The sequence below is a fragment of the Prunus dulcis genome, chromosome 5, assembly GCF_902201215.1.
Source record: "Prunus dulcis chromosome 5, ALMONDv2, whole genome shotgun sequence".
In the NCBI taxonomy this organism is placed as follows: Eukaryota; Viridiplantae; Streptophyta; class Magnoliopsida; order Rosales; family Rosaceae; genus Prunus; species Prunus dulcis.
Window position 1 is genome coordinate 17368253 of NC_047654.1, and position 20917 is coordinate 17389169.

General features: G+C 39.9%; 5 protein-coding genes and 1 long non-coding RNA gene across 7 annotated transcripts; 2 read left to right on the plus strand and 4 right to left on the minus strand.

Annotated features, from left to right (window-relative positions):
* Positions 1 to 4444, minus strand: LOC117628213 (ABC transporter A family member 2-like). 2 transcript variants are annotated; one of them, XM_034360607.1, is made up of 15 exons: positions 4076 to 4444; positions 3690 to 3921; positions 3233 to 3588; positions 3022 to 3117; positions 2726 to 2932; positions 2467 to 2626; positions 2147 to 2343; positions 1849 to 1966; positions 1675 to 1751; positions 1497 to 1586; positions 1156 to 1299; positions 805 to 1080; positions 645 to 725; positions 380 to 556; positions 1 to 294 (listed from the first exon to the last, which is right to left on the minus strand). In XM_034360607.1, exons 1-15 carry the CDS (start codon positions 4442 to 4444, stop codon positions 25 to 27), a joined length of 2850 nt encoding a protein of 949 aa, XP_034216498.1. In that variant the 3' UTR covers positions 1 to 24. The 2 variants fall into 2 exon arrangements, with proteins under 2 accessions (XP_034216498.1, XP_034216497.1); XM_034360606.1 differs by having other exon boundaries at positions 2147 to 2373.
* Positions 174 to 703, plus strand: LOC117628214. Its single transcript, XR_004585927.1, has 2 exons — positions 174 to 290; positions 406 to 703. It is a non-coding gene; the product is annotated as an uncharacterized LOC117628214 (long non-coding RNA).
* Positions 4445 to 5333: 889 nt separating the features above from the next.
* On the plus strand, positions 5334 to 10534 carry LOC117629165 (ABC transporter A family member 10-like). The gene is made up of 18 exons (XM_034361668.1): positions 5334 to 5411; positions 5506 to 5851; positions 5940 to 6019; positions 6198 to 6714; positions 6975 to 7094; positions 7178 to 7293; positions 7423 to 7587; positions 7686 to 7848; positions 7948 to 8073; positions 8174 to 8257; positions 8359 to 8711; positions 8804 to 9004; positions 9103 to 9212; positions 9313 to 9397; positions 9530 to 9658; positions 9773 to 9878; positions 9974 to 10062; positions 10151 to 10534. Exons 1-18 carry the CDS (start codon positions 5334 to 5336, stop codon positions 10451 to 10453), a joined length of 3171 nt encoding a protein of 1056 aa, XP_034217559.1. The 3' UTR covers positions 10454 to 10534.
* A 219-nt stretch (positions 10535 to 10753) lies between these two features.
* LOC117629166 lies at positions 10754 to 11932 on the minus strand. Its single transcript, XM_034361669.1, has one exon. It carries the CDS (start codon positions 11930 to 11932, stop codon positions 10754 to 10756), a length of 1179 nt encoding a protein of 392 aa, XP_034217560.1.
* A 2886-nt stretch (positions 11933 to 14818) lies between these two features.
* On the minus strand, positions 14819 to 16496 carry LOC117627795 (pre-mRNA-splicing factor SPF27 homolog). The gene is made up of 6 exons (XM_034360038.1): positions 16105 to 16496; positions 15842 to 16017; positions 15644 to 15727; positions 15408 to 15477; positions 15185 to 15318; positions 14819 to 15100 (listed from the first exon to the last, which is right to left on the minus strand). Exons 1-6 carry the CDS (start codon positions 16348 to 16350, stop codon positions 15046 to 15048), a joined length of 765 nt encoding a protein of 254 aa, XP_034215929.1. The 5' UTR covers positions 16351 to 16496; the 3' UTR covers positions 14819 to 15045.
* A 283-nt stretch (positions 16497 to 16779) lies between these two features.
* On the minus strand, positions 16780 to 20451 carry LOC117628818 (peroxisome biogenesis protein 3-2). Its single transcript, XM_034361351.1, has 7 exons — positions 20070 to 20451; positions 19551 to 19715; positions 19251 to 19441; positions 18985 to 19115; positions 18011 to 18138; positions 17482 to 17709; positions 16780 to 17252 (listed from the first exon to the last, which is right to left on the minus strand). Exons 1-7 carry the CDS (start codon positions 20081 to 20083, stop codon positions 17021 to 17023), a joined length of 1089 nt encoding a protein of 362 aa, XP_034217242.1. The 5' UTR covers positions 20084 to 20451; the 3' UTR covers positions 16780 to 17020.
* Positions 20452 to 20917: the final 466 nt, after the last annotated feature.

Consider the following 20917-nt stretch of genomic DNA (forward strand, 5'->3'; position numbering starts at 1 on the left):
TATAATATCTCTGTTAACTTATAACTAGAGGTATGAACGAGAATTTGTTTTACTGAGTTCGCCAGGATGAATCAGAATTCCATGAACCGGTTGGGAATGGCCGGATGGGCCAAATGAATCCATGCTTGATGGGGTCACTTCAACATTAGGAGGTATTGGGGTTTCAGGAGAGTGGCCGGATATGCAGAGAGCACCAGATTCATCTTGCTCCCAGAAAACTTGTACCATAACCCCACTTGGATATTCTGCACATTCCGTTCCTGGAATCCACACAAACCTAGCTCCTACAGGTATCTGCAAACCCTTTATGCGTAAAGTAACTTTAAGCTTAATTCATGGTCAATGTAAAAAGGAAAAAAGAAAACTGATTGTGTTTTACCTTAACTGAATCTCCGCATGTTAAAGTGAGAGTAACCGACCTCCCCTCAGCTGTGGCAGCTTCTAGCTCTGCCTGCCTTGCGATATTCAAGAAGACTTCTTCAAGAGTTGTAAGTCCAAGATGGATGTCTACTATGCCATATTCTCTTTCTCTATCTTGAAGCTCCGCAAAAAATTTCTGTATTTAGGTCACAAACCTCGTGCGTCAGATATGCTTCTTATTTTGCAGTTATATAGGAACCAGAAAAAGATACTAAGCAAATTACCGTCAAAAGCCCCTCTCTATCATGAGGAATAACAAAAGTCAGAAATGCTCTGTTCTCTTCTTTTGGTAAGACATCCAAATGCTGCAAAAACTTACCCCACGTTAGAAATTAATCTTTCATGTGAATACAAATAAGTTCAAATCATTCAAAACCAGCCTACGTATTTAAAGAACTGCTTCACAGCATCCTGATGAGGATTTTGCCCATTTGTGCTTCCCAAGCTCACATTGGCAATAAAACCAGTCCCAAACCTTGACTTGAGCCTGATTGAAGTTCCAATGCAACGGAGCCTACCCTTTGCCATTATTCCTATCCTGTCACCTAAAATGTCAGCTTCTTCCATTGAGTGAGTGGTTAGGACAATTGCACGACCTTTCTTTGCATCCTCTATGACGTCCCATACATGCCTCCTTGTTATGGGATCCATACCAGTCGTCTGCAGATCATAAAGTAAAAATTAGAAAACCAGAGGAAGTAGACATAGTAAAGGGTTTGGTCCACATTTCCGTACCGGTTCATCTAAGATAAGTAACTTTGGATCACCAATAAGGGCTATGGCGAAACTCAGGCGACGTTTCATTCCTCCACTGTAACTCGCAGCTCTCATTTTGGCTGCCTCAGTGAGTCTCACCTCTGCCAATGACTTCTTAGCAACCTGCATTTGAGGAGCATCCGTCTTATACAGAACAAAACAATCATCCTTGCTCAAATTCATGAGCACTGGTTTGAACTCTGCGTATCATAATCCTTCATTTCCGGAACAAAAAAGAAGGATTGCAACACGCAGAGTTTAAACATAGTGCAAGGAAGAAAGCATGTGAAATACCCTATGCAAGTTAGTGTAGCACATACCGATTTTACTGAAGCTGAGGGGAGGCCTTTAATACTAGCGAAGAGGTGAAGGTGCTCTTGCCCAGTCAAGGCATCCCAAAGAATATCGAACTATGAATGGAGACAATATACATACACGTTGAGTCAAAATTTTCAAGTGAGTTGTTGCAACATGAGAGAGAGAGAGAGAGAGGAGCACCTGCGGACAAAATCCTATGATTTTTCGAATATTTGCCATGCCAACAGAGCTCCGAGCAGAATTTCCATAAATCAATGCTGTGGCAAGGGAGTTTGCAAATTTATCATTTCCCAATTGGCATCATAATCTCAGGAATTTTCCAATCAATGCACTAAAAAAAAATGATAGTATTACCATCTCCTCCAGTCACCGGTGTGTTGCCAGTTAAACAATTGATTGCGGTGGTTTTCCCAGCTCCGTTGGGACCAAGTAGACAAAATAACTGATCCTTTGCAAAGTTGACCCACAAACCCTGAAAGTTATTCAAAATACTTCAGTTGCTTGCTACTATATTATTTCATTTTCCTAAACCTGAAAGGCTGAAACATCTACCCTGCATCTGCACTAGATTTTTGGTCTAAAAAGTATAACAATGAACCTAGAGAAAAACTTGACCATGAAGACATATATATAACTAGATAAGGTTGGTTACCTTGAGAGCATGGTACGGTGAAGTCCTCCTGCACTTCCAGCAACCAATTGTGGTAGTCCCGGGATATGTCTTTACAATGCCACGTATCTGAACTGCAATGTTTGGATCAACTGTGCCTTCCTTAGTTTGTTGTTTTACAATGTTCTCCTCTGCAAGCACATCTTCATCATCCGGCGTAAAATGCTCCTGCGGTGGAACTGAACCCATGCAACTACAAATGCCACCCTCTGTGGAAAGAGAGGGGAAAAAGCATTACGTCACATAAGTACCATTCAACAAGGGAAACTCAACCACCAACTGAATTTCAGTCTTATATTTACCTTCCAACTTGTTTGCACCTTTCCCTGTCCAGTATCCTGGATTCAAAAAGTAAAACACTGATTTTCTCACACCAGATACATTTGGGATGATATTGTCCAAGTAGATTGCCAATATAAACCAGAGGAAGAATGTAGCCACCAGCCACAAATAGATGTCGTTCTGACAAAATTCGAATGTAAATATAAATAATAAAATTCAAAAAGACCTTATAAAGTTTTTGTTAATATTTTAAATTTGAGGATCAATGTGTTCACATACAATTGTCATACAATCATGATCATCATTTGGCCCACACTTTGTCCTTGTACTCCAGCTAATCCCAATATCCTTTGGAGTGGATGTTGCTTCCGCGAGCATCTGTAAAGCTTTGGCAAGAAGATTAGGTGGGAATAATGACCAGACGATTCGAACAGTCCTTTTGGATTTGAAGTTTGTACTGTAGGGAAAATCGGTTACTGTAACAATCTGCAATGAAAAAGTGGAATCTGTTATCAGTACTATTGAACCAATAACCATAATCTACAAATCTTGATTCTTGAACTGTGGAATCTTGCCTGGGTTATAAAGCCAACAATAAATATGAAGAAACCCACAGTTGAGGATGTAGATGACTTTCTTATGAAGGTTGACAGCATAAAGGCAAAACCAATCTGGCAACGAAAGCCAGTGGATGGATCAGACATAATTATATGCTAAGCAGAGGCTTAACATGAAATCAGCAAGAACAAACATAAAGTAAAAATTAATTGCACCAAACCGACTTACCATATTGAGTTGGAAGAGAAAGAAGACGAGGAATAAGATTGCAAAACTGTTGTTTAGGAAAAAATCGAACCGAAACATCATTCCGAATAGAACTGTGAAAAGTGATGAGAGAAGGGTAATAACTCCTTCCCATGTGAGCCATGAGAACCAGTATGCAGTATCATAAAGGCCCATCATTGTCATTGCCTGTCTAAGCTTCAATTCTTTCTCTGTGATCAAAGAACTCATTTGAAACACAAAACCAAACATGGAAGCCGCAAAAAAGATGACTGGAACTACATCAGTCAACTCAGCGAAAGCCTCCCGTGCAGGGTGTGCAAATTCCTTGAGTGAAAGAACCCAGCTAAAATTTGGAACTGTACAAAATCATTAGACTAGTGTTAAGGTCAAGGTGGCAAGCAACCATGCAAATAAAGCTTTCTTCAAAGAACAGAGCATGAGAAACAAAACATAATACCTCCAATCAGAGACCTGGCAATTTCACGCTCTGCAGCAATCTGAAGCGGTATTTGGAATTTGAACGTTGGATCTTCGTATTGCCCTCGTGCTTTAACAGGAGTAGAATTAGTCTGTATGCCATAGCTAATTACAGTGGCATTTCTTTCTACAAAATGCAAAGCTCCTGAGCAATGCATAGGATTACTGTACAGCCATGCATTTACTTCATCTTTTGTTCCAAACGATTTGACCTGCACAAATAAAAGCCAAAACGAGACTTATCACATGACAGTTGCTCCAACGAAACAGAGCGAAAAGAAAAAGAAAGGAACAAGAAGAGCAAACAACTTTTCCCTGCATTTTCTCGACAACCAAACACAACGCAAAAGTCCAAATCTTTGGTACCTTGGACGAGGGAATCGGCCTGTCCGGATTATTAGCCATGATAGCATTGACAATGGTCTGAATCCTAGCGCTTCCATTTCCGCTCCAGGCGAAATCAAAGCAGGGCTTTTGAATGGAGTATTTGTGTTCGCATGGAGGGATGGGCGGCGAAACAAGAGGTTGAGGATTGGTGAGGGTCTTGTAGTCGGTGGACTTGGCTTCTTGAGCCTTGAGGCCCCTCTGGATAAAGAAAATGAGGAAGACGAAGAAGAAGGAGGAGAAGAGCTGTATAAAGGTAGCCCTCTTGCTCCGCCATGAAAGCAAGAGGTTCTTCTTCAACAACGCCTTGTATTGTTGCAATAGTAGTGGAAAACCGCTCTGTAAAGTCATGGTTTCTTTCAAGTAAGTGTGTTTGGTTTCATTCATTCATACTTTATACTTCCTAGTGATGACTCTGATGAACTGAGGATCGTACTGTTTTAAAAGGCGCGATTTTGCTCGTTAAGTTTTGGGAGGGGGTGAGTTTAAATTACCAAACTGGTTCTGGATTCGATTGAGTATTAAGGATTTGCCGCCGCGTTTAAGCTTATTACAGGAAAACAACGGGATTTTCTCCGAATTATTGCGATAACTAATGCTGATTTTTTTTTTTGTCAATCAATTTGCATGCGCGTATGCAATTCCTTTGATTTAGGGGATGATTTCTGTAATGTAGGGATAAGTAATTCCCTGGCAGCAGCTTAAATATTAATTAGATAGAATGAAACTAATACTTTTATTTTTTGGGGGTCTGATCTGATCTGATCCTTGTCTGTTTTGCGTGTGTTTATTTCTTTGATTCCTTAAATGTCTTGAAGATGTTAATTCCTTCCCTATCTCCCCAAAATTAACAAAAAAGAGTAAGTATAATTAATCACTCGCAAAACTAATCAAATGAGGAAGTGTGGCAACTGGCAAAAATTAATGAGCCGCGTCAAGCCTTTTCTCTCTCACCAAAATGTATACATTACATACTGGTAAATCAAGAGCAGAGCAGATCAAGATCCGTCTGGCAGATTAATATAAATAATTAGTTCTAATTTGGATTATACACTAGTGCTTATTCAAAACTGGTCTCATTCATTATCATTACAGGTATCTCTAAAATTACTTAGACTGCTTGAGTTCATTTTTTCTTTTTTCGAAGGTTTAGAATATTGAATCTTTGGTGGTGACAGACATATTGATTTTGGGTTCATTGAGTATCAAGTTAAAGGAATTTCCCTGGTTGTAGACATCAATGGCCGATCGTTTACGCGCCCGGGCTAGCTTCTTGACTCAGTCCAATGCTTTGCTTAGAAAGAACTTAACCTTTCAGGTCCATCTCTCAATTTTTTTAATCCTAGTTTTCAGTTTTCTTTTAATATAAATTTTGGACAATAACTGATCACATTATGTTGATTATTTTGCAGAAACGAAATATGTGCTCGAATTTATCGCTGGTTTTAATACCTTGTTTGCTGTGTTTGATTTTGCTTGGTCTACAAATTGCGACAGATAAAATGAAAATGGAAGAATCCAAAAGGAACTTAAACAAGTGCGATAACAGCAGCAGCCGTTTCGATGAAGGGAGCCCTTGTCCCTGTCCTAAGCCTCGAGAATGGCCTCCGGTATTGCACATACCCGATGCTACTTCTCGTGCAGTGACAAGTGACTCTGTTATTCCTTTCACAGACTTGCCCGACGAGTCATGCAGGGCTAACGGCTCCTGTCCTCTCACTATACTCGTCACTGGAAATAATCAGTCTTTTGCCCAAAGTATGCATGTTTTGATTAATTACATGTTTTGATTCATTTGTTGTTTAATTACTATTATTAACCTTAATCTCTGCATTAACTTGGATAGTTCTGGCTGGGAATTTGTTTTCCAATGATTTCCCTCTCAATTCTTCTGATGTCATGGATTTTCTGGCCAACAATGTCATGGTAAGTTGTAGTCGTTTCTCCCTTTATGTTTTGTTTTCGTTCTCTTTTTCTTTTTTTCTTTTTTTTCTTTCTTCTTCTTTATACAAGAGATATTGAGAATGAGGCAATCGAACTTAGAAACTTGAGAAACTTGAGATATAAAAGTAAATGTTCTTAACCACTTGAGATAAATGTGCAGGGATCTCGCTCCTTACCTAAAGCGCCCAACTTTTTAGACAGAGCTTTCTTCACACAAACCATCTATAAGGTGCAGCGCCAATGCTCCCCCAACTCTACATTCTCCATTCCGACGCTTCATGTATCATCCAGACTCGATCATGGACGGGGAGGGCCTCCTCACGCTGTGGTTAGGCTGGCCTCCGCCTCACCTCACATGCTCCTAACAACCAAAAAACTCCCAATTTCTAAATCTCCACCTCGTTCTAGGCCCGCGCCCGACCCACCTGAACCCTACCAGCCAACTCCCAATCCACCTCCAGTCCCCTTCCAGCCCACTCTCAACCCACCCCCAGTTCTTGTCCAGCCCATTCCCACCCCGCCTCTGGCCCGCTATCCACCCCCACCCTCAGCTCGCAAACGGCCCCCGCCCCCTCCTCGGCCTCGCAACCCACCTCCACAACAAGCCTCCAGCCCAACCCAAGCCCCCAATCCAGGCCTCACTCCCAAGGCCCAACCCAATAAAGAATATGAACAAGGTATTTTTTGTTTTTTAAACAACTTTTAATCTTTGTGCTTGTATGTTATGGATTTCCTTTATTTTATTTTATTTTTGTTAACGGGCAAGAAATTCAAACTTGAAATCTCTTCAAACATTAGAAAGAAAAGTTTCACAAAACTAACACTTACAATGTTCGCGCACGAAAAGCATACTCATCACTTGTGCACATACATGCTTTTCAATTTATGTTGCACGCAGCATAACCTTTTTGCTTGCCAAACTGTGTCTTGAATCCAGAGGTTAGATGTGTTGAAGCTTGGACTTTGTGGCGCAACAATTCTTCTGATATAAACAATGAGCTATATAAAGGTTACCCAAAGGGGAACCCAGAGAGGAAAGTTAATGAAATACTTGCAGGTTGTCCCCACTTCTTGACTTTGATATGATGAATACATACAGTATCATCATGTATTAGCTATTGACGGTGCATTTTCTTGCAGCCTATGATTTCTTAAACTCAAATGAGAACAGTTTTAATGCAATCCTTTGGTACAATTCAAGCTTGAGGAGGAGTGTTGGTTCTGATCTGCAGCGGATTGGGCGCTCAGTGAATCTGGTAGACAAACATACACATAATTAACTTGTTAATTTACTTGGTGATATCTTAAAACAAGAAATGTGAATGTTGCTAATTGATCAGGCAGGGATGAGTTTTAATACATTCATTTGTTTTATTTGCTGCCAGGCATCCAATGCCTACCTTCAGTTTTTGCAAGGCCCTGGTACCAAAATGCTGTTTGAGTTTGTCAAAGAAATGCCTAAGCCTGTAACCAACGTAGTAAGCATACCAGATCTTTCCTCTCTAATTGGTCCACTCTTCTTCACATGGATCATTTTACTGCTGTTCCCGGTAAGTAAAATTGATTATGTTCATCCATATTCATTGCATGGATTTTTGCTAATTAACTTAGCTTTCTTAATTTCCCAACTTTTTAATGGTGTATGCAGGTTGTTTTGAAGTCACTGGTTTACGAGAAACAACAAAAACTGAGAATCATGATGAAAATGCATGGCCTTGGTGATGGACCGTATTGGATGATCTCCTATGCCTATTTTCTTGCAGTTTCTTTGATCTACATGCTGCTGTTTATGGCAGTTGGCTCCATCATAGGTATATTTGTATCAATCTAACTACTTGCCAACTGTTTCAGACTGGTTTCACTCTGAGTTGCTCTAATGAATTCAAGTGTGTTTACTTCCATCCTTGCAGGGTTAAAATTCTTCACAATCAATGACTACAGCATCCAGTTTGTTTTTTACTTCATCTATATGAACTTGCAAATAGCAGCGGCTTTTCTAGTAGCTTCAATGTTTTCAAACGTTAAGGCTTGTACAGGTTCGATTTCTTTTGGTTTGAAATTATTGATCAGGGATTTACATTTTAAGTTTTATCTCATGAGATGATTTAACTGACATGGTTGATTTGATGGTAACAGCTATAGGTTACATTCTGGTCTTTGGAACTGGGCTTTTGGCAGAAAATCTTTTTCGAAGCTTCATCGAAGATGCTTCAGTCTCTAGTAAGTGGAAATTTTTATGAAAATGAAGCATTTGGAACTTAATTTGCTTTTTGTTTATACTTTTCAGAAACTCAACTCTGTATTGGTGTTCTTGTACGTAGGACGCGGGATCATTCTTTTACAGTTGTATCCTGGCTTCTCTCTGTATCGTGGATTATACGAGCTAGCACAATACCCCTTGCAAGAAAAAAGGGTTGGGATGGGATGGGACGATTTGAATGATAACCAGAATGGGATGAGAGAGGTCTTCATTATCATGGTTATTGAGTGGTTTGTGGTGCTTTTTGTTGCATATTGCATTGACCAAGTTGTATCATCTGGAAGTGGAAAAAGTCCTTTATTTTTCTTGCAAAGGATTAGGAAGAAGAAACTTGCATCTCTAAGGAGACCTAGTTTGCGAAGGCAGGGATCTAAAGTTTCCATTCAGATGGAGAAATCTGATGTTAGTCACGAGGTAACTTTTCTTCTCTCGCTCTAGCTTATATACTCATTAGTCTTTATCACAGGTATAAATTAGTTCTGCTTCCACTTCTTCATAATTTCCAGATCGAGATGGTTGAGAGGTTGGTATTGGAACAAAATACAAGCCATGCGATCGTTTGTGACAACCTCAAAAAGGTGTATCTGGGAAGAGATGGAAACCCTGAGAAATTTGCAGTGAAAGGGTTGTCTCTTGCTTTGCCTCCAGGGGAGTGCTTTGGTATGCTTGGCCCCAATGGTGCAGGGAAGACCTCTTTTATTAGTATGGTGAGCAGAGCACACTCTACTTCTTTAGAATATATAATTATCAAACATATATGTTAATGGCTAGTTAATGCTTAACCAATTGCAACCTCTTTCCACAGATGACTGGTCTCACAAAACCAACCTCAGGCACAGCATATGTTCATGGTATGGACATTCGGACGCAAATGAACGACATATATGCCAGCATGGGATTTTGTCCACAGCATGAGTAAGCTAAATCAATTTTAAGCAAAATTTCTTTTTCTTGGTTGTTTCTTTAAATATTTAAATGAATCTTATGAGTTTCTTGCTTACTGGATATTATTTAGCCTACTGTGGGAAACACTGACTGGAAGGGAGCATCTACTATTTTATGGCAGACTTAAGAACCTCAAAGGTCGTGCCTTAATGCAAGTAAGTAAATTGAAAATTTACTATTTTTGACATTGGGATTGTTATTGAAAACTCGTAAGCATTCAAGATGGGTTGATACGTTTAGCTAGCTGGGAGGATTAATTTGTGGGTGGTTTAATTTGGTTGCTGAAGGCAGTGGAAGAATCTTTGAAGAGTGTCAAGCTATTTGATGGTGGGATTGCTGACAAACAAGCGGGGAAATACAGTGGAGGCATGAAGAGAAGGCTCAGCGTCGCAATTTCGTTGATAGGGGACCCCAAAGTAGGTCTTGGTGCTCCATCTGCTGAAGCTACTTTGATTTTTTATTTTGGATATGTTATCTCAAGATCATGCAACTTATTGCACTCATTCTTTTGCAAATTCCTGTACTTGAAGGTTGTTTACATGGACGAGCCTAGTACTGGACTTGATCCATCTTCGAGAAACCATCTATGGAATGTTATAAAGACTGCAAAACAAGACCGGGCAATCATCCTAACCAGTTCTCTCTCTCACACAATCTATTTGTTAGCTTATTAATTCTCTATCTATGTTTAGCTCTTTCATTTCACTTACAAAGCCGATATATATCTTCAGCACATTCCATGGAAGAGGCAGAGGTCCTGTGTGATCGATTAGGAATTTTCGTAGATGGCAGGATGCAGTGTATAGGAAACCCGAAAGAGGTAACCAAATCCCAACTCTTCTATTCTCCTATCAATGAGATTCTTGGATTAATTACTGTTTGAGAATTGAAAATATGTGATGATGCAGCTGAAGGGGAGACATGGAGGATTGTATGTCTTTACGATGACAACAAGTTGGGAACATGAGGAAGAAGTGGAGAGGATAGTACAGAAGTTGTCACCCAACGCGAACAAGACATACCGACTGTCTGGGACACAGAAGTTTGAACTGCCCAAAAATGAGGTCAGAATTGCAGATGTATTCCAAGCAGTGGAGTTTGCAAAGAGTAGATTCCCAGTGTTTGCATGGGGTGTGGTTGACACTACTTTGGAGGATGTCTTCGTTAAGGTTGCTGCAGCTGCAGCTGCATCTTCATCATATGATATATGACACCCCCAACTTAGTACTCGATTTTAATATGATTAACTGTTGAATATTATTAAAAGATGCGTTTAATATGCCTGACATTCATTCATTTGGTTATTCTGTTATACTTTTGTTCTGCTTAACAGTCTATATATATAATTCAAAAGAAATTAATATAAATTTTGAAATGCATGCACATGTTACTTGCGAATGCCAACAATCTCGTGTTACACCTCGAAGCAAAATCAGATTCTAGTCAGAATTGTCAAATTAAACCATTGGATTCTCCTCTTATTAACCTAAACCCTAAGCTAATTCAGTCCACTACGCCCAGATTTTGATAGTGTTTGGGAGAGATGGCTGCTTCCATTCCATTACATGGTATGGGCTAACTTGGCCGTCATTATCCAAGAACAGCTTTAGCAAATCCGCGGAGAAGCCACCGAAGATGGCGAGCCCTGGTCGTCTACGAGGCACTACCAGCATGTCCAACTTCCAATACACAATCTCCGGCACCGCATTCTCCTCGTACCCTTTCTCCTTAAACTTGCGCCGTATTGCTTTATAATCACTCTCCCAGCAGCTCTTCTTGTTATCATTGCCCGAATTAGCCACCTCAAAGCATGTGTTGGTGAACACAAACACCTTCTTCACCATCTGCTCTGCCTTTAAATTCCCCTTCACAGCCGCTTCCAGAATCAAATCAAACACCTTGTGCAAATCAATTTTGCTGCCGCCGCAGTCCATCCTTCTCACAAACTCGCACTTGGACTTGAGATCATCCCCTCCTACCAAATGCAGCTCAGGGTTTAGACTGAAGCTGATCACCTTCCCTTTCCAGCATGGATCTTCACTCAGTTGAGACAACAGCAGCCCCAAACCCACCGACACATCCATGTAGTTTTGGATCCCCGCCATGGAAGACGAAGACACGTCGCATACAGCCAAGCAGTTGTTCAGCTTCCCCTGCTTTTTAAACCCCATCACCATGGCCTTCCACTGAAGCTCAGCCACTTGCCCCACATCCACATCATCCGCATATCCTACGATGTCATTTCGAAGCAGAGCACCCGCAGCAATGTTGCACTTGCCACCTCCGTGGCCTCCTTTGACGTCCTCCAAATACTTCTTAACCGCACAGGGCTTTGTTCCTGAATCATCAAAATAATCCAAGGCATTGATCAAGGGCACCAGTACCTCCTTCCTGAGCCGGTCTCGGACTCTGTAGGCGTAACGGGCCTCCGAAACAACTTGATATTCTGGGGACGATTCTCGCGGGAAAATCTTTCTCGCAACGCTTTCACACAGCAATGTGGCACGCTCCATGGAGGAGTCGATGGAAGGGCAGAAATAGGACGTCGAGCTTATCTCGTGAATGTCCTGCTTCTTCAATTTTTCAGTATCAGACTTCAACTTCTCCGCGAAAAGATCCGATACGCGTTCGTGTAAAAATTGGTAATTTTGGTCGCCCTCGTACCGCTCAACAACCTTCTTCTTGGCCATGGCTATATCAATGACCTTCTCTCTCCTCCTCCTCCTAGACGGATCCACCATGGGGTCAATGGGGTCAGACTACCCCACGGCAGATCTGGAGTTTAGTGGTAGGGATTGGTTTTTGCCCTTGGCAGCCATGGAAGTGACCCCATGGAGGAGAAGAAGAAGCTTCGGTGGTGGCAGCTGGAGCAAGAAGAAAGAGAGAGAGGGAAGAGAGATGGAGCAGACGGAGGAGAGAGAAGAAAGAAACGAAGAAGAGAGGAAGGAGGAAAAAGAATAAAAAAAAGAGAGGGGAAAAAGGAAGAAGGAAAAAGAATAAAGAAAGAGGGAGACGGGAGGAGGGAGGAGGGAGAGCGAGAAAGAGGAAAAAATAATAAAAAAGAGAGGGAGTGATTAAAAAGAGAGAGAGGGGAAATATAATAAATATCTTTTTTTTTTTTTTTTTTCTTTGTTACCTTTCAATTCCTTCCAAATATTTCAACAATATTATAAATAATTCCATAATTTTCTCTATTTCAAATGTCGTATAATAACAACAAGTTCTAAATATGATGAAGAAAATATACTGAAAAAATATTGCTTATATAAAATAAAAATATAACAACAAGGGCTTATAATTTATCCCAAAAAAAAAAAGAAAAAAAAAGCCACTCTTGTGGGTTATCTCTAGTTCTCAGTTCATACAATCTATTGTTCAAGCCTAAAAATCTACAAAAACCAACCAAAATCTACAAAACTCACCAAATTTTCTTAATACATTTGTACTTAAGGTAAATTTAGCCCGCCCGATTTGCAATTCCTGGGTCCGTCCCTGTCCGCCATCAATATCTCATCCCTTGACATCGCCGCCAAGGGTGCTAGCTGCCGTTCATCAACAGCCATCTCCGTCACCGCCACTATTTTTGTGACCCCATGAGTGGCAATTCCTGGGTCCGTCCCTCCTCCTACTAATACTATTATTATTATGATTGCCACCAGCAGCAGCCTTTTCCTTTTCCCTCCTCCTTCTGACGTCCTGGCCTTGTAGAAGGCGGTACAGAATCTCGACAAGGTCGTGCATAAGGGCGACAGACTGGGAAAACTCGCCGGCTATAGAGGCGACGTTGCAAGCTAGAGTCTTGGGGTGGTTCTGGTGGAGCCAAAATGCGGCGGCGTAGAAGGCCTCTTCATCGGATTTTCCAAGATCATTGGAGCAGTCTCGGAGGTTGCAGATGAGCTTGAGGGTGGTCAGGGGATTGTGGGACCAGGCTAGAGGGAGGAGTTGCTTGAGATATTTCTAGGAACTGGAGGCCGGGGGCTTGTCGCTGTCGTCTTCTGCTTCTACGTTTGGTACGTGTACGTGGAAGAAAAGATCAAGGCAGGGGTTGCCGTAGGAGGAGAGAATCGGGAAGTGGAGGGTGGGTGAAATATTATTATTGTTGAAATGGGCAACCAAGAAAACAGAGTCTTCTTCTTTACTGGGAGTATACAGAGTTTGGGGTTTGGGGTCTGCAAGGGGAATGTTGTTTGGGCTCTGGAGGAGGAATGTTGTCATAATAAGGAGCCAATTTTTCATTTGTGAGTTGTGAAATACGTTTGACGACAAGGGTTTTGTTTGCAATGACCAAAACTAGTGGCAGCGGAGAGAGGATTTTTTGCTATTTTCACTGCAGGTTTCATCATACTCATAACCATTTTCAAGTTCAATGAAGGGATAAATCTCTCTCTCTCTCTCTCTCTCTCTCTCTCTCTCTCTCTCTCTAGTTCGATGGCCAAAATAAACAAACAGACAATTGGGGCGAAGAGATGCTTTGTTTGGGCAACAAGCAAGGACTTTATTATCACTTACTGAGATCCAAGCTTACCACATTTTTATACCACATTGTATACCACCTCTCTAATAGAGGTGGAGCCCACTTCTATTAAAGATGTGGTACACAATGTTGTATGAAAAATGTGATCAGCCTAGCATTTTTCTTTGTTTAATCATCATATCAATAAGTTTCCTTTTTTGGTCTGAGCGAGTTCCCAAAAAGCAGTACAGACATTGAAACAAAATGTATATGGGTCTAATATCATGTAATAGATGCTGCTATTACTTGGGCACCAAGGAGAGGACGAACGCCTCTTCTTTCTCCATTGTTAGGTTTTGCTTGGAGGGCTGATATAAAATAAATGAATAATAACTTATCTACTACAAAATACTGGGCCCAAACAGAATACACATGTTTAAATACAAGAGCTGAAAATCTTGAAACGAAATAAATTACGTAACCTACTTTCACTAGGGGAAGCATAAACTGGTGGTTACTACTGTACTGTGTGCAAAACAAATTACCTGTTTTGCTGTATGCTACATTTTTGTACATTCTTTCTCATCTCCACGAGAAGAGAGATGCTAGCTAGCATTAGATTACCTATAAATAATTGTGCTTATGACAACAAGAGTGTATGATCTGATGTACGAAGTTGCTGTGAAAGTCAGTATCAGTAGTATTCGATCTGATGTACGAAGTTGCTGTGAAAGTCAGTATCAGTAGTATTCGATACATCATAATCGCATCCAAAAACTGATCGTCACATATGTGTATTGCCGCTGCTCCATTTAGGGCAGAAGCAATAAAGTCTAGTTTCTAATCAACTCTAGCTGCCTGATACAGATTGCTTTAAGCCGATCATAATAAGCACATAATATCCTCTCTTCAAGGAATGAAGACTCATCGTAATGAAGCATATAATCATAGAAGTTGTTCAACACATTTGCCAAAACTGTTCCAGCATAAAGTACCACATATATTTGTATAGGCATGACCTAAACATCTATGCATCCGTTACTCCGTTCTTGTTATGTCCTCAAAGGAAAGGTAATGCATCATACATTTTGAATTTGAGGCGCCAAATCCTAAATAACTCAACTAAGGAAAGAAGGGAAAAGAAAGACCAAACTCCTTTCATAACACACAAATGCGTTGAAACCCCAACATCTGTGACTAATTCTTCAACGTTACATTTGAAACCCAAAAGAGGGATTGAAGGAATACATCATTTCTGAATAATGCGAAGCAAAAGAATATTACATAGCATCGTATAACAAGATAACAGAGTTGTAGCATCAAATGCCAATAGGTGCAAAAGCATACATCTCATTCAGAATTCAACAGAGAACCATTTTCTGCATTGGCTTCCAAGTTCCAGCCCCTGAAATGAGTAACAACTAATTAGTGGTCAAACTACTAAAATGCATGCCAGAGAAAACACACCAGATAGGAAAAGGTAGATTACTTCTCTGCCGCTTCCCTCCTCAATTCATCCAGATGACTTTCAAGCTTACCACATGCAGCATGGATTTCTATATTCTTCTGACACAGCTCCTTCCATTGGGCAGACAGAGCATTAAGCTCATATGCAGTGTTTTGCTGCCATCAATGAAGAAGTAAATTTATCAGATCAGAGTACAACTGAGCATCAAAACAGTGCAAGGTCGGCTGCAAGAAAGTTAAATCACCTGGTGATATTTCCTTTCACGATTCACTGTTTCAATCTTTTGAAATTGTTCCTGAGCTAATTTCTGCATTCTGAAAAAGAAATACTAAGTATTATCAAATCCATTTTTTCATATAGTCACAGGTTACTGCTGCGCAATCGCCAAAGGGGCACAACTAGTGCGGGAATCAAGGAATTCAATCAGTTGTTTCACAATCATAAACGTTGCATTTTTCACATGAGATCTGAAAAACGAACCTTGAAAAAACCAATTGCAATCGATTGTTGTTCTGAATCCAGGCGTCAGGACCATATTTGTCAATCAGCTCCAAATTCTCTAACCTGCAAACCAGCCACTCAATTCATCACAAGTAAATATATACGCATACATACATATTCATAAATACAGATACATGGCATACATTATATACACATACGTATGTATGTAGACATTACCTGACGACTTGGTGCTGCAAAGAGCACTGAGCTTTCTGAAGAGCAAGTCTCCAAGCAGTTTCATCATTCATTTTATTCAAAGGCGGCGTCTCTACTTTGTCTCTGGAAAAATCAATAACCGCCGGAGGCCTGGAAGCTCTCACGCGGTCGTACTCTCTAGCTAACATCGGATGATCCTGAGGTATAAAATTTCATAATCAGAGAGATAGAACCCTAATCTCCGCAGCCAAAAGAGAGAAAAACCTAGGAAATTGGGCACTGACCTGGAAATTGGGCTTGGGAAGTGGAGGCAAGTCTTTGAGGAAATCGGCGGGCTTTTTTGCGCTGCGTCGCAACTCCTCCTCCACCATGCGGTCGACCTCTCTTTTGACGTCGGGGTTAGCGTAGTCGTCGTCGATGTACGGCAACGCGTCGATGGTTTCGGCGTTGGTTAAAGGTCCTGGCCATGCTGGACCTTGCGGTGGCGGAGCTTCTAGCATTAAGATGTCACTGTTGCTGTTGGTCGCCATTGTTGTACACCGAGAGTCACTGAGTGCGATTCAGAGACTGAACTCGTGCGAGAGTGAGAGTAAAATTGGGGATTTGATTTGATTTGATTTGACGGTGTAAATTTGGGGTAGCGTGTGAAATTGTGACTTTATGTGCCCGTTTGCACCCGGCCCCTTATTTTTAGTGGGCAAAGCGCCCTGTTTATTTGAAGAGTGAATTTCATTTTACTGACCAAAAATTAAAATATTTCATTTCATTTTTTTTCCGGTTACAAAAGTTAATTGTGAATTAAGGGCTAAAAGAGAAGAATAATAATCTTTTATTTAATTCAAAATTTGCATTTACCACAAAGTCAAATATATAATACTACCTGGGGTTCAATATCACAACTTTGGTGATGATCACTTTCAGTAATAAAAAGCAAGCAAATAGTACTGGGCATGTTAGAATGAAGAAGCCTCACATGATATGATATGTAGATAATACAGCACAACAAAAGATTTGAAATGTGGAAGTAGTACTACAAACAGTAAAATACACTGCAATATTTCTCTATTATTCCTTTCAAACTTTTGAATTTTGAGAACTTGAAATGGAACCCAATACCATTAGATCATGTTTTCCACTGCTAGCTTGCTTGTACACCAAACAAAAATTTACTGAAAACAGAAACTGTGGTCCGCATCTAGTCTATGAGATTTGCATACTTGAATAGATGAGAGTGAAAAAGCGCTCAACTTCTGGTACATTTAGAATGATTTGGATGAATTTGCTTGGTTCTTCAAGGACTGTAGGACCCATCCGTGCTACCCGTGCCAAAACTTTGGCAAGTTGAACTCCTCCGGGTTGAGCACCCATGTCCTCTATCACAGTATCCACCACTGCTCTCAATGCTATGTCAGCAACACTCCCAAATTCATCACTGCAATAGAAGATGAAAAGGATTTGACCGACTTCCAATTAGTGGAACAAAAAGTTACTAAAAGAAAAGGTGGCATTTTGAGGGATAACAATGACAAAATAAACTTGTATAATAGGCATTACATGTATGGATCTCCTCTAGCAAGCTTATGAAAGAAGTCAGAATTAGGTAAAGCCAAAATCAGTATACTATGGCCGATAATGCTGCATCCCTAACATCACAGGCATACCTTGATATTACTGCCCGTGTCTCCACCATAAGTTGTTCAAATTTGGTGACATCTGGTAGAAGTGTGTTATCATTGCTGAAGGCAGTGGCTAGTTCAAGTGCACGAGCATCCTCTGGCATCAAGTAGTTCACCCAGTGATGGGGATCTCCTGTGCTCATGAACTTGTCAAGTATTTGCATGACAGTTGCACGAAGAACTGTGGCATTGAAGGAATCCCTTAGCTGCTTTCTGCACATGAAAAGCATCCAAACTATTTAATACGATCTCTGATAATCAATACGTTCTATGAGAAAGTTTGGTAGTTTCGTGTATTAAACACTTACTGAGAATAGATTGAAAGCCTGGACATTGACCATCGTATATAAGACATTTTTAAGGATGACATAGTCACAAAGGAGAAGCATGTATACTCATAAGCATTAACGGAGTTAACAAAAAAAATCAAGAAAACGACTGAATTGACAGATAAACCTGCCTTTGATTTTCAGAATGGCTACAACATGATAATAGATGGTAAGACAAAGCTTACCCCTTAAGAACTTCTGTTGCTGCTGCCTGGATGTTTGAAATTAAAGCAGGCATGCCATACCTGGCGAGAAAATCAGAACTTGCTAGAAACTTCTGCTGGTCATCCCTATGAATGAGATCAGCATCCTCCTGTAAACATAGTAATAACAAATATATACATTCAGAGTAGTAAAAGTAACATGTCAGAACCAGTAATATTGTCTAAAGTTCACTTCAGAACCAGTAGTAAAAATAACATGTGAGTGGTGTTGCAAATCAGCCTTAATGTCAGTTAAATTACTGGGGGAAATGAACAGATGTAATGGTACATTTAGGGAGTGAGCACCAATCAGACTGTCACCAAGCAGTAATCAGGGATAGTAATCTGAAATATATTATTTCCAGATTGAGACAACCTGGAAACCATCTACCCCCCTGCCACTAATACCTCACCTCCTCTATGGATATCCAGCCTCACCAGAAATGCATCCCAGTCCTTTTCTACACTCTCAAACAGAATTGCGTGTCTAGGCTTCACCATACTTATCTACTAAGTTATTCTCCAAAACTGAACCATTTTATTTTAAAATCTCCTTAACAACAGTGAATGTGATGCCACTCAGCCACTACCCTAGGTATAATTGCAACACGCTAGAATATCCCTAACTCCTGGGAAATTTTATTTACAAGTGGCATAACTTGCAGCCATATTTGATAACTCAATGAAACTTATTTACTTTGATTAAGTTTAGATCACATACATTCCTTCAATCCCAAATTTTGGTGACAGGCTAACCTACAAATGAACATCTAGAAGAAGATGTTTCACTTTTGAGGCTACATTTCCCAACAATCCATTTTTAGAAAGTGAAAGTTCACACATCTTGATATGCAATGATAATTCATCCTAGTATGAAATAGGACCATGAAATACATGCAAAATGGAGTTATCAATAATTTGCAAGTACTGAAAGTAGGAAAGTATATAGCTCTTACAATTAAAAGAGAGCTTCCAAGACCACGGGCAGTATCAATATATAAATGTCTCCCTAATATATTGACTTGAACTCTAATATATAAGCTAAGGATCGTCATTGCCCACAACGACAACACCATTCTCGTGAAACCTGGAAAAATACAAGACCTATACAAGGTGAGCTGATTATAAATATCAGAATTCATAAACTACGGTACTGATAGATGACAAATATATAAATAAATTCAAGTTTGTACTTAGAAATTCAGTCAAGTCAGATTCATACTTAGAATTTTCAGTCTATCCCATAATTCAAGTTTCTCCGCAGATGTTGATTGGCCCTTCGCTTGCATTAACCTGTCGGTAAGGTGAGAAAGGTCTAACTCTTCAGCTATCCGACTATTTAAATATTGCATTGCATGAGGCAACGTAGTTGTATCAGCAATTCTTTGTATGTTCTCAAAATGGGCTTGCATTCTATTATTGGGAACAAAAAGACATAATGTTAGAACCCAGATAGTAAGTAGTTAGGGACTCAACAACAAAATATCTGGATACAGAAATTGAAGTGGGGATCTCTCTTAACTGGGCCTTGATAAGCTCTTCATTTCTATCTCGTTCATGCTCGAGTTCGGTATCCAGGTCAGCAAGCCTTTGTCTGTGAGCATTATACAGTTTATACAGAAGATATCCACTTCCTAAAACACCAGCTGTAACATACAACTTCCTCCTATGCCTTCTCCAAAATCCCCTAAAATAACAATGGCGTACCAAAATCGAAAGTAAACAGTTGGTGAATAAAATCAAGTCAATTGTTACAAAACCCAAAAGTAAACCAGATGTATACACACAAACCACAATAACAGGAAAGCCATTAAACCAAAGGACCAGTTATTACTAACAAATTTTATCAACAAAATGTAAGAGCCCGCAAGAGTAAGCAACCAATTATAACAACAAAAGAAAAACAACGAATATCTCAAATAAATTACCATAATAGAGAAAGTAGAACAATACCCAGAAGAAGAAATAGACAATTAAATCAGTAACAGAGACGCACAACAAAGACCCAGATGACAGAACGCAGTAAATTTGATGAACTGACCTTAAAGAAAGCATTGTGGGTGCTATGAGAGCCAAGCATCCATCACTGAGCCTTAAGACACTGAAGTCCTTTCTGTGAAGATGGTTTTGAAAGAAGATGGTTTTGAGTGGAAAAGGGAAAATAAAATGGAAAAAAGTTGTTTATCGGGCAGAGCCGCAAGCGGTCCGAGGAAAACCCGCGCCGTAATCAAGTGTAGCGGTGGTTCTTCACGTAATGGAAATCAGTTTGAGGATTCAAAGAGACTGTAAAAGCCTAATACGAGGAGGCCCTTCTGTTATGAGTAAGTTTATCTGAGGAATTTTGAAGGATTTGTAGAGAAGGCAAGTGGGGTTAAGTTAAGGCTGGTAGGATGAGATCAATTGGGCGTAGTATATTTAGGCCCCGAAAGTTTTGGTAATTAACTTAAACTCTAGCTTTATATGAACTTTTCTATTCTACTAATAGTAATGGTTAGGTTAATGCTCTCTTCCTATCAAAATCCCGTATGTTGCTAATTCTGTAAATCTGAATTATATTGAAGTAAAATTTTGCATACACTATATAATTATAATGCAAGCAATTGTTCAAATCATGGTATTGTCAAAATTAGTATGGTTCGAGATGCTACATAATTCAATTCGCTTAAATCAATAATATAAATGATTTGTTTTGGTTGATTAAATTGAAAGTCCAAATTCAAAACCCAATATGATTGATTGGAGTGGATTAACTTGTGAAAAATCAATGCACTTTACCATTCAATTTGTATATAACTTTATTTATATTAAGATGTTCGACTGGATATTTGACGATTTATCTCTAAAGACACATACCCACAACATGTTGAAAGTAAGAGCAAAAATACATAT

Coding starts and splice junctions, on each gene's coding strand:
- LOC117628213 (XM_034360606.1), bottom strand. CDS start 4,444: ATGACTTTACAGAGCGGTTTTCCACTACTATTGCAACAATACAAGGCG. Junction 1,587..1,674: donor TCATAGGATTTTGTCCGCAG/GTGCTCCTCTCT, acceptor CTCCATTCATAG/TTCGATATTCTTTGGGATGC. Junction 726..804: donor TGAAGCAGTTCTTTAAATAC/GTAGGCTGGTTT, acceptor AAGTTTTTGCAG/CATTTGGATGTCTTACCAAA.
- LOC117629165 (XM_034361668.1), top strand. CDS start 5,334: ATGGCCGATCGTTTACGCGCCCGGGCTAGCTTCTTGACTCAGTCCAAT. Junction 5,852..5,939: donor TAATCAGTCTTTTGCCCAAA/GTATGCATGTTT, acceptor TAACTTGGATAG/TTCTGGCTGGGAATTTGTTT. Junction 9,879..9,973: donor CCGGGCAATCATCCTAACCA/GTTCTCTCTCTC, acceptor ATATATCTTCAG/CACATTCCATGGAAGAGGCA.
- LOC117629166 (XM_034361669.1), bottom strand. CDS start 11,932: ATGGCCAAGAAGAAGGTTGTTGAGCGGTACGAGGGCGACCAAAATTAC.
- LOC117627795 (XM_034360038.1), bottom strand. CDS start 16,350: ATGGCGACCAACAGCAACAGTGACATCTTAATGCTAGAAGCTCCGCCA. Junction 15,728..15,841: donor TTGCAGCACCAAGTCGTCAG/GTAATGTCTACA, acceptor GCTGGTTTGCAG/GTTAGAGAATTTGGAGCTGA. Junction 15,478..15,643: donor TTGCAATTGGTTTTTTCAAG/GTTCGTTTTTCA, acceptor TTTCTTTTTCAG/AATGCAGAAATTAGCTCAGG.
- LOC117628818 (XM_034361351.1), bottom strand. Junction 19,442..19,550: donor GAAGAGCTTATCAAGGCCCA/GTTAAGAGAGAT, acceptor TCCCAATAATAG/AATGCAAGCCCATTTTGAGA. Junction 19,116..19,250: donor GGATAGACTGAAAATTCTAA/GTATGAATCTGA, acceptor GTATTTTTCCAG/GTTTCACGAGAATGGTGTTG.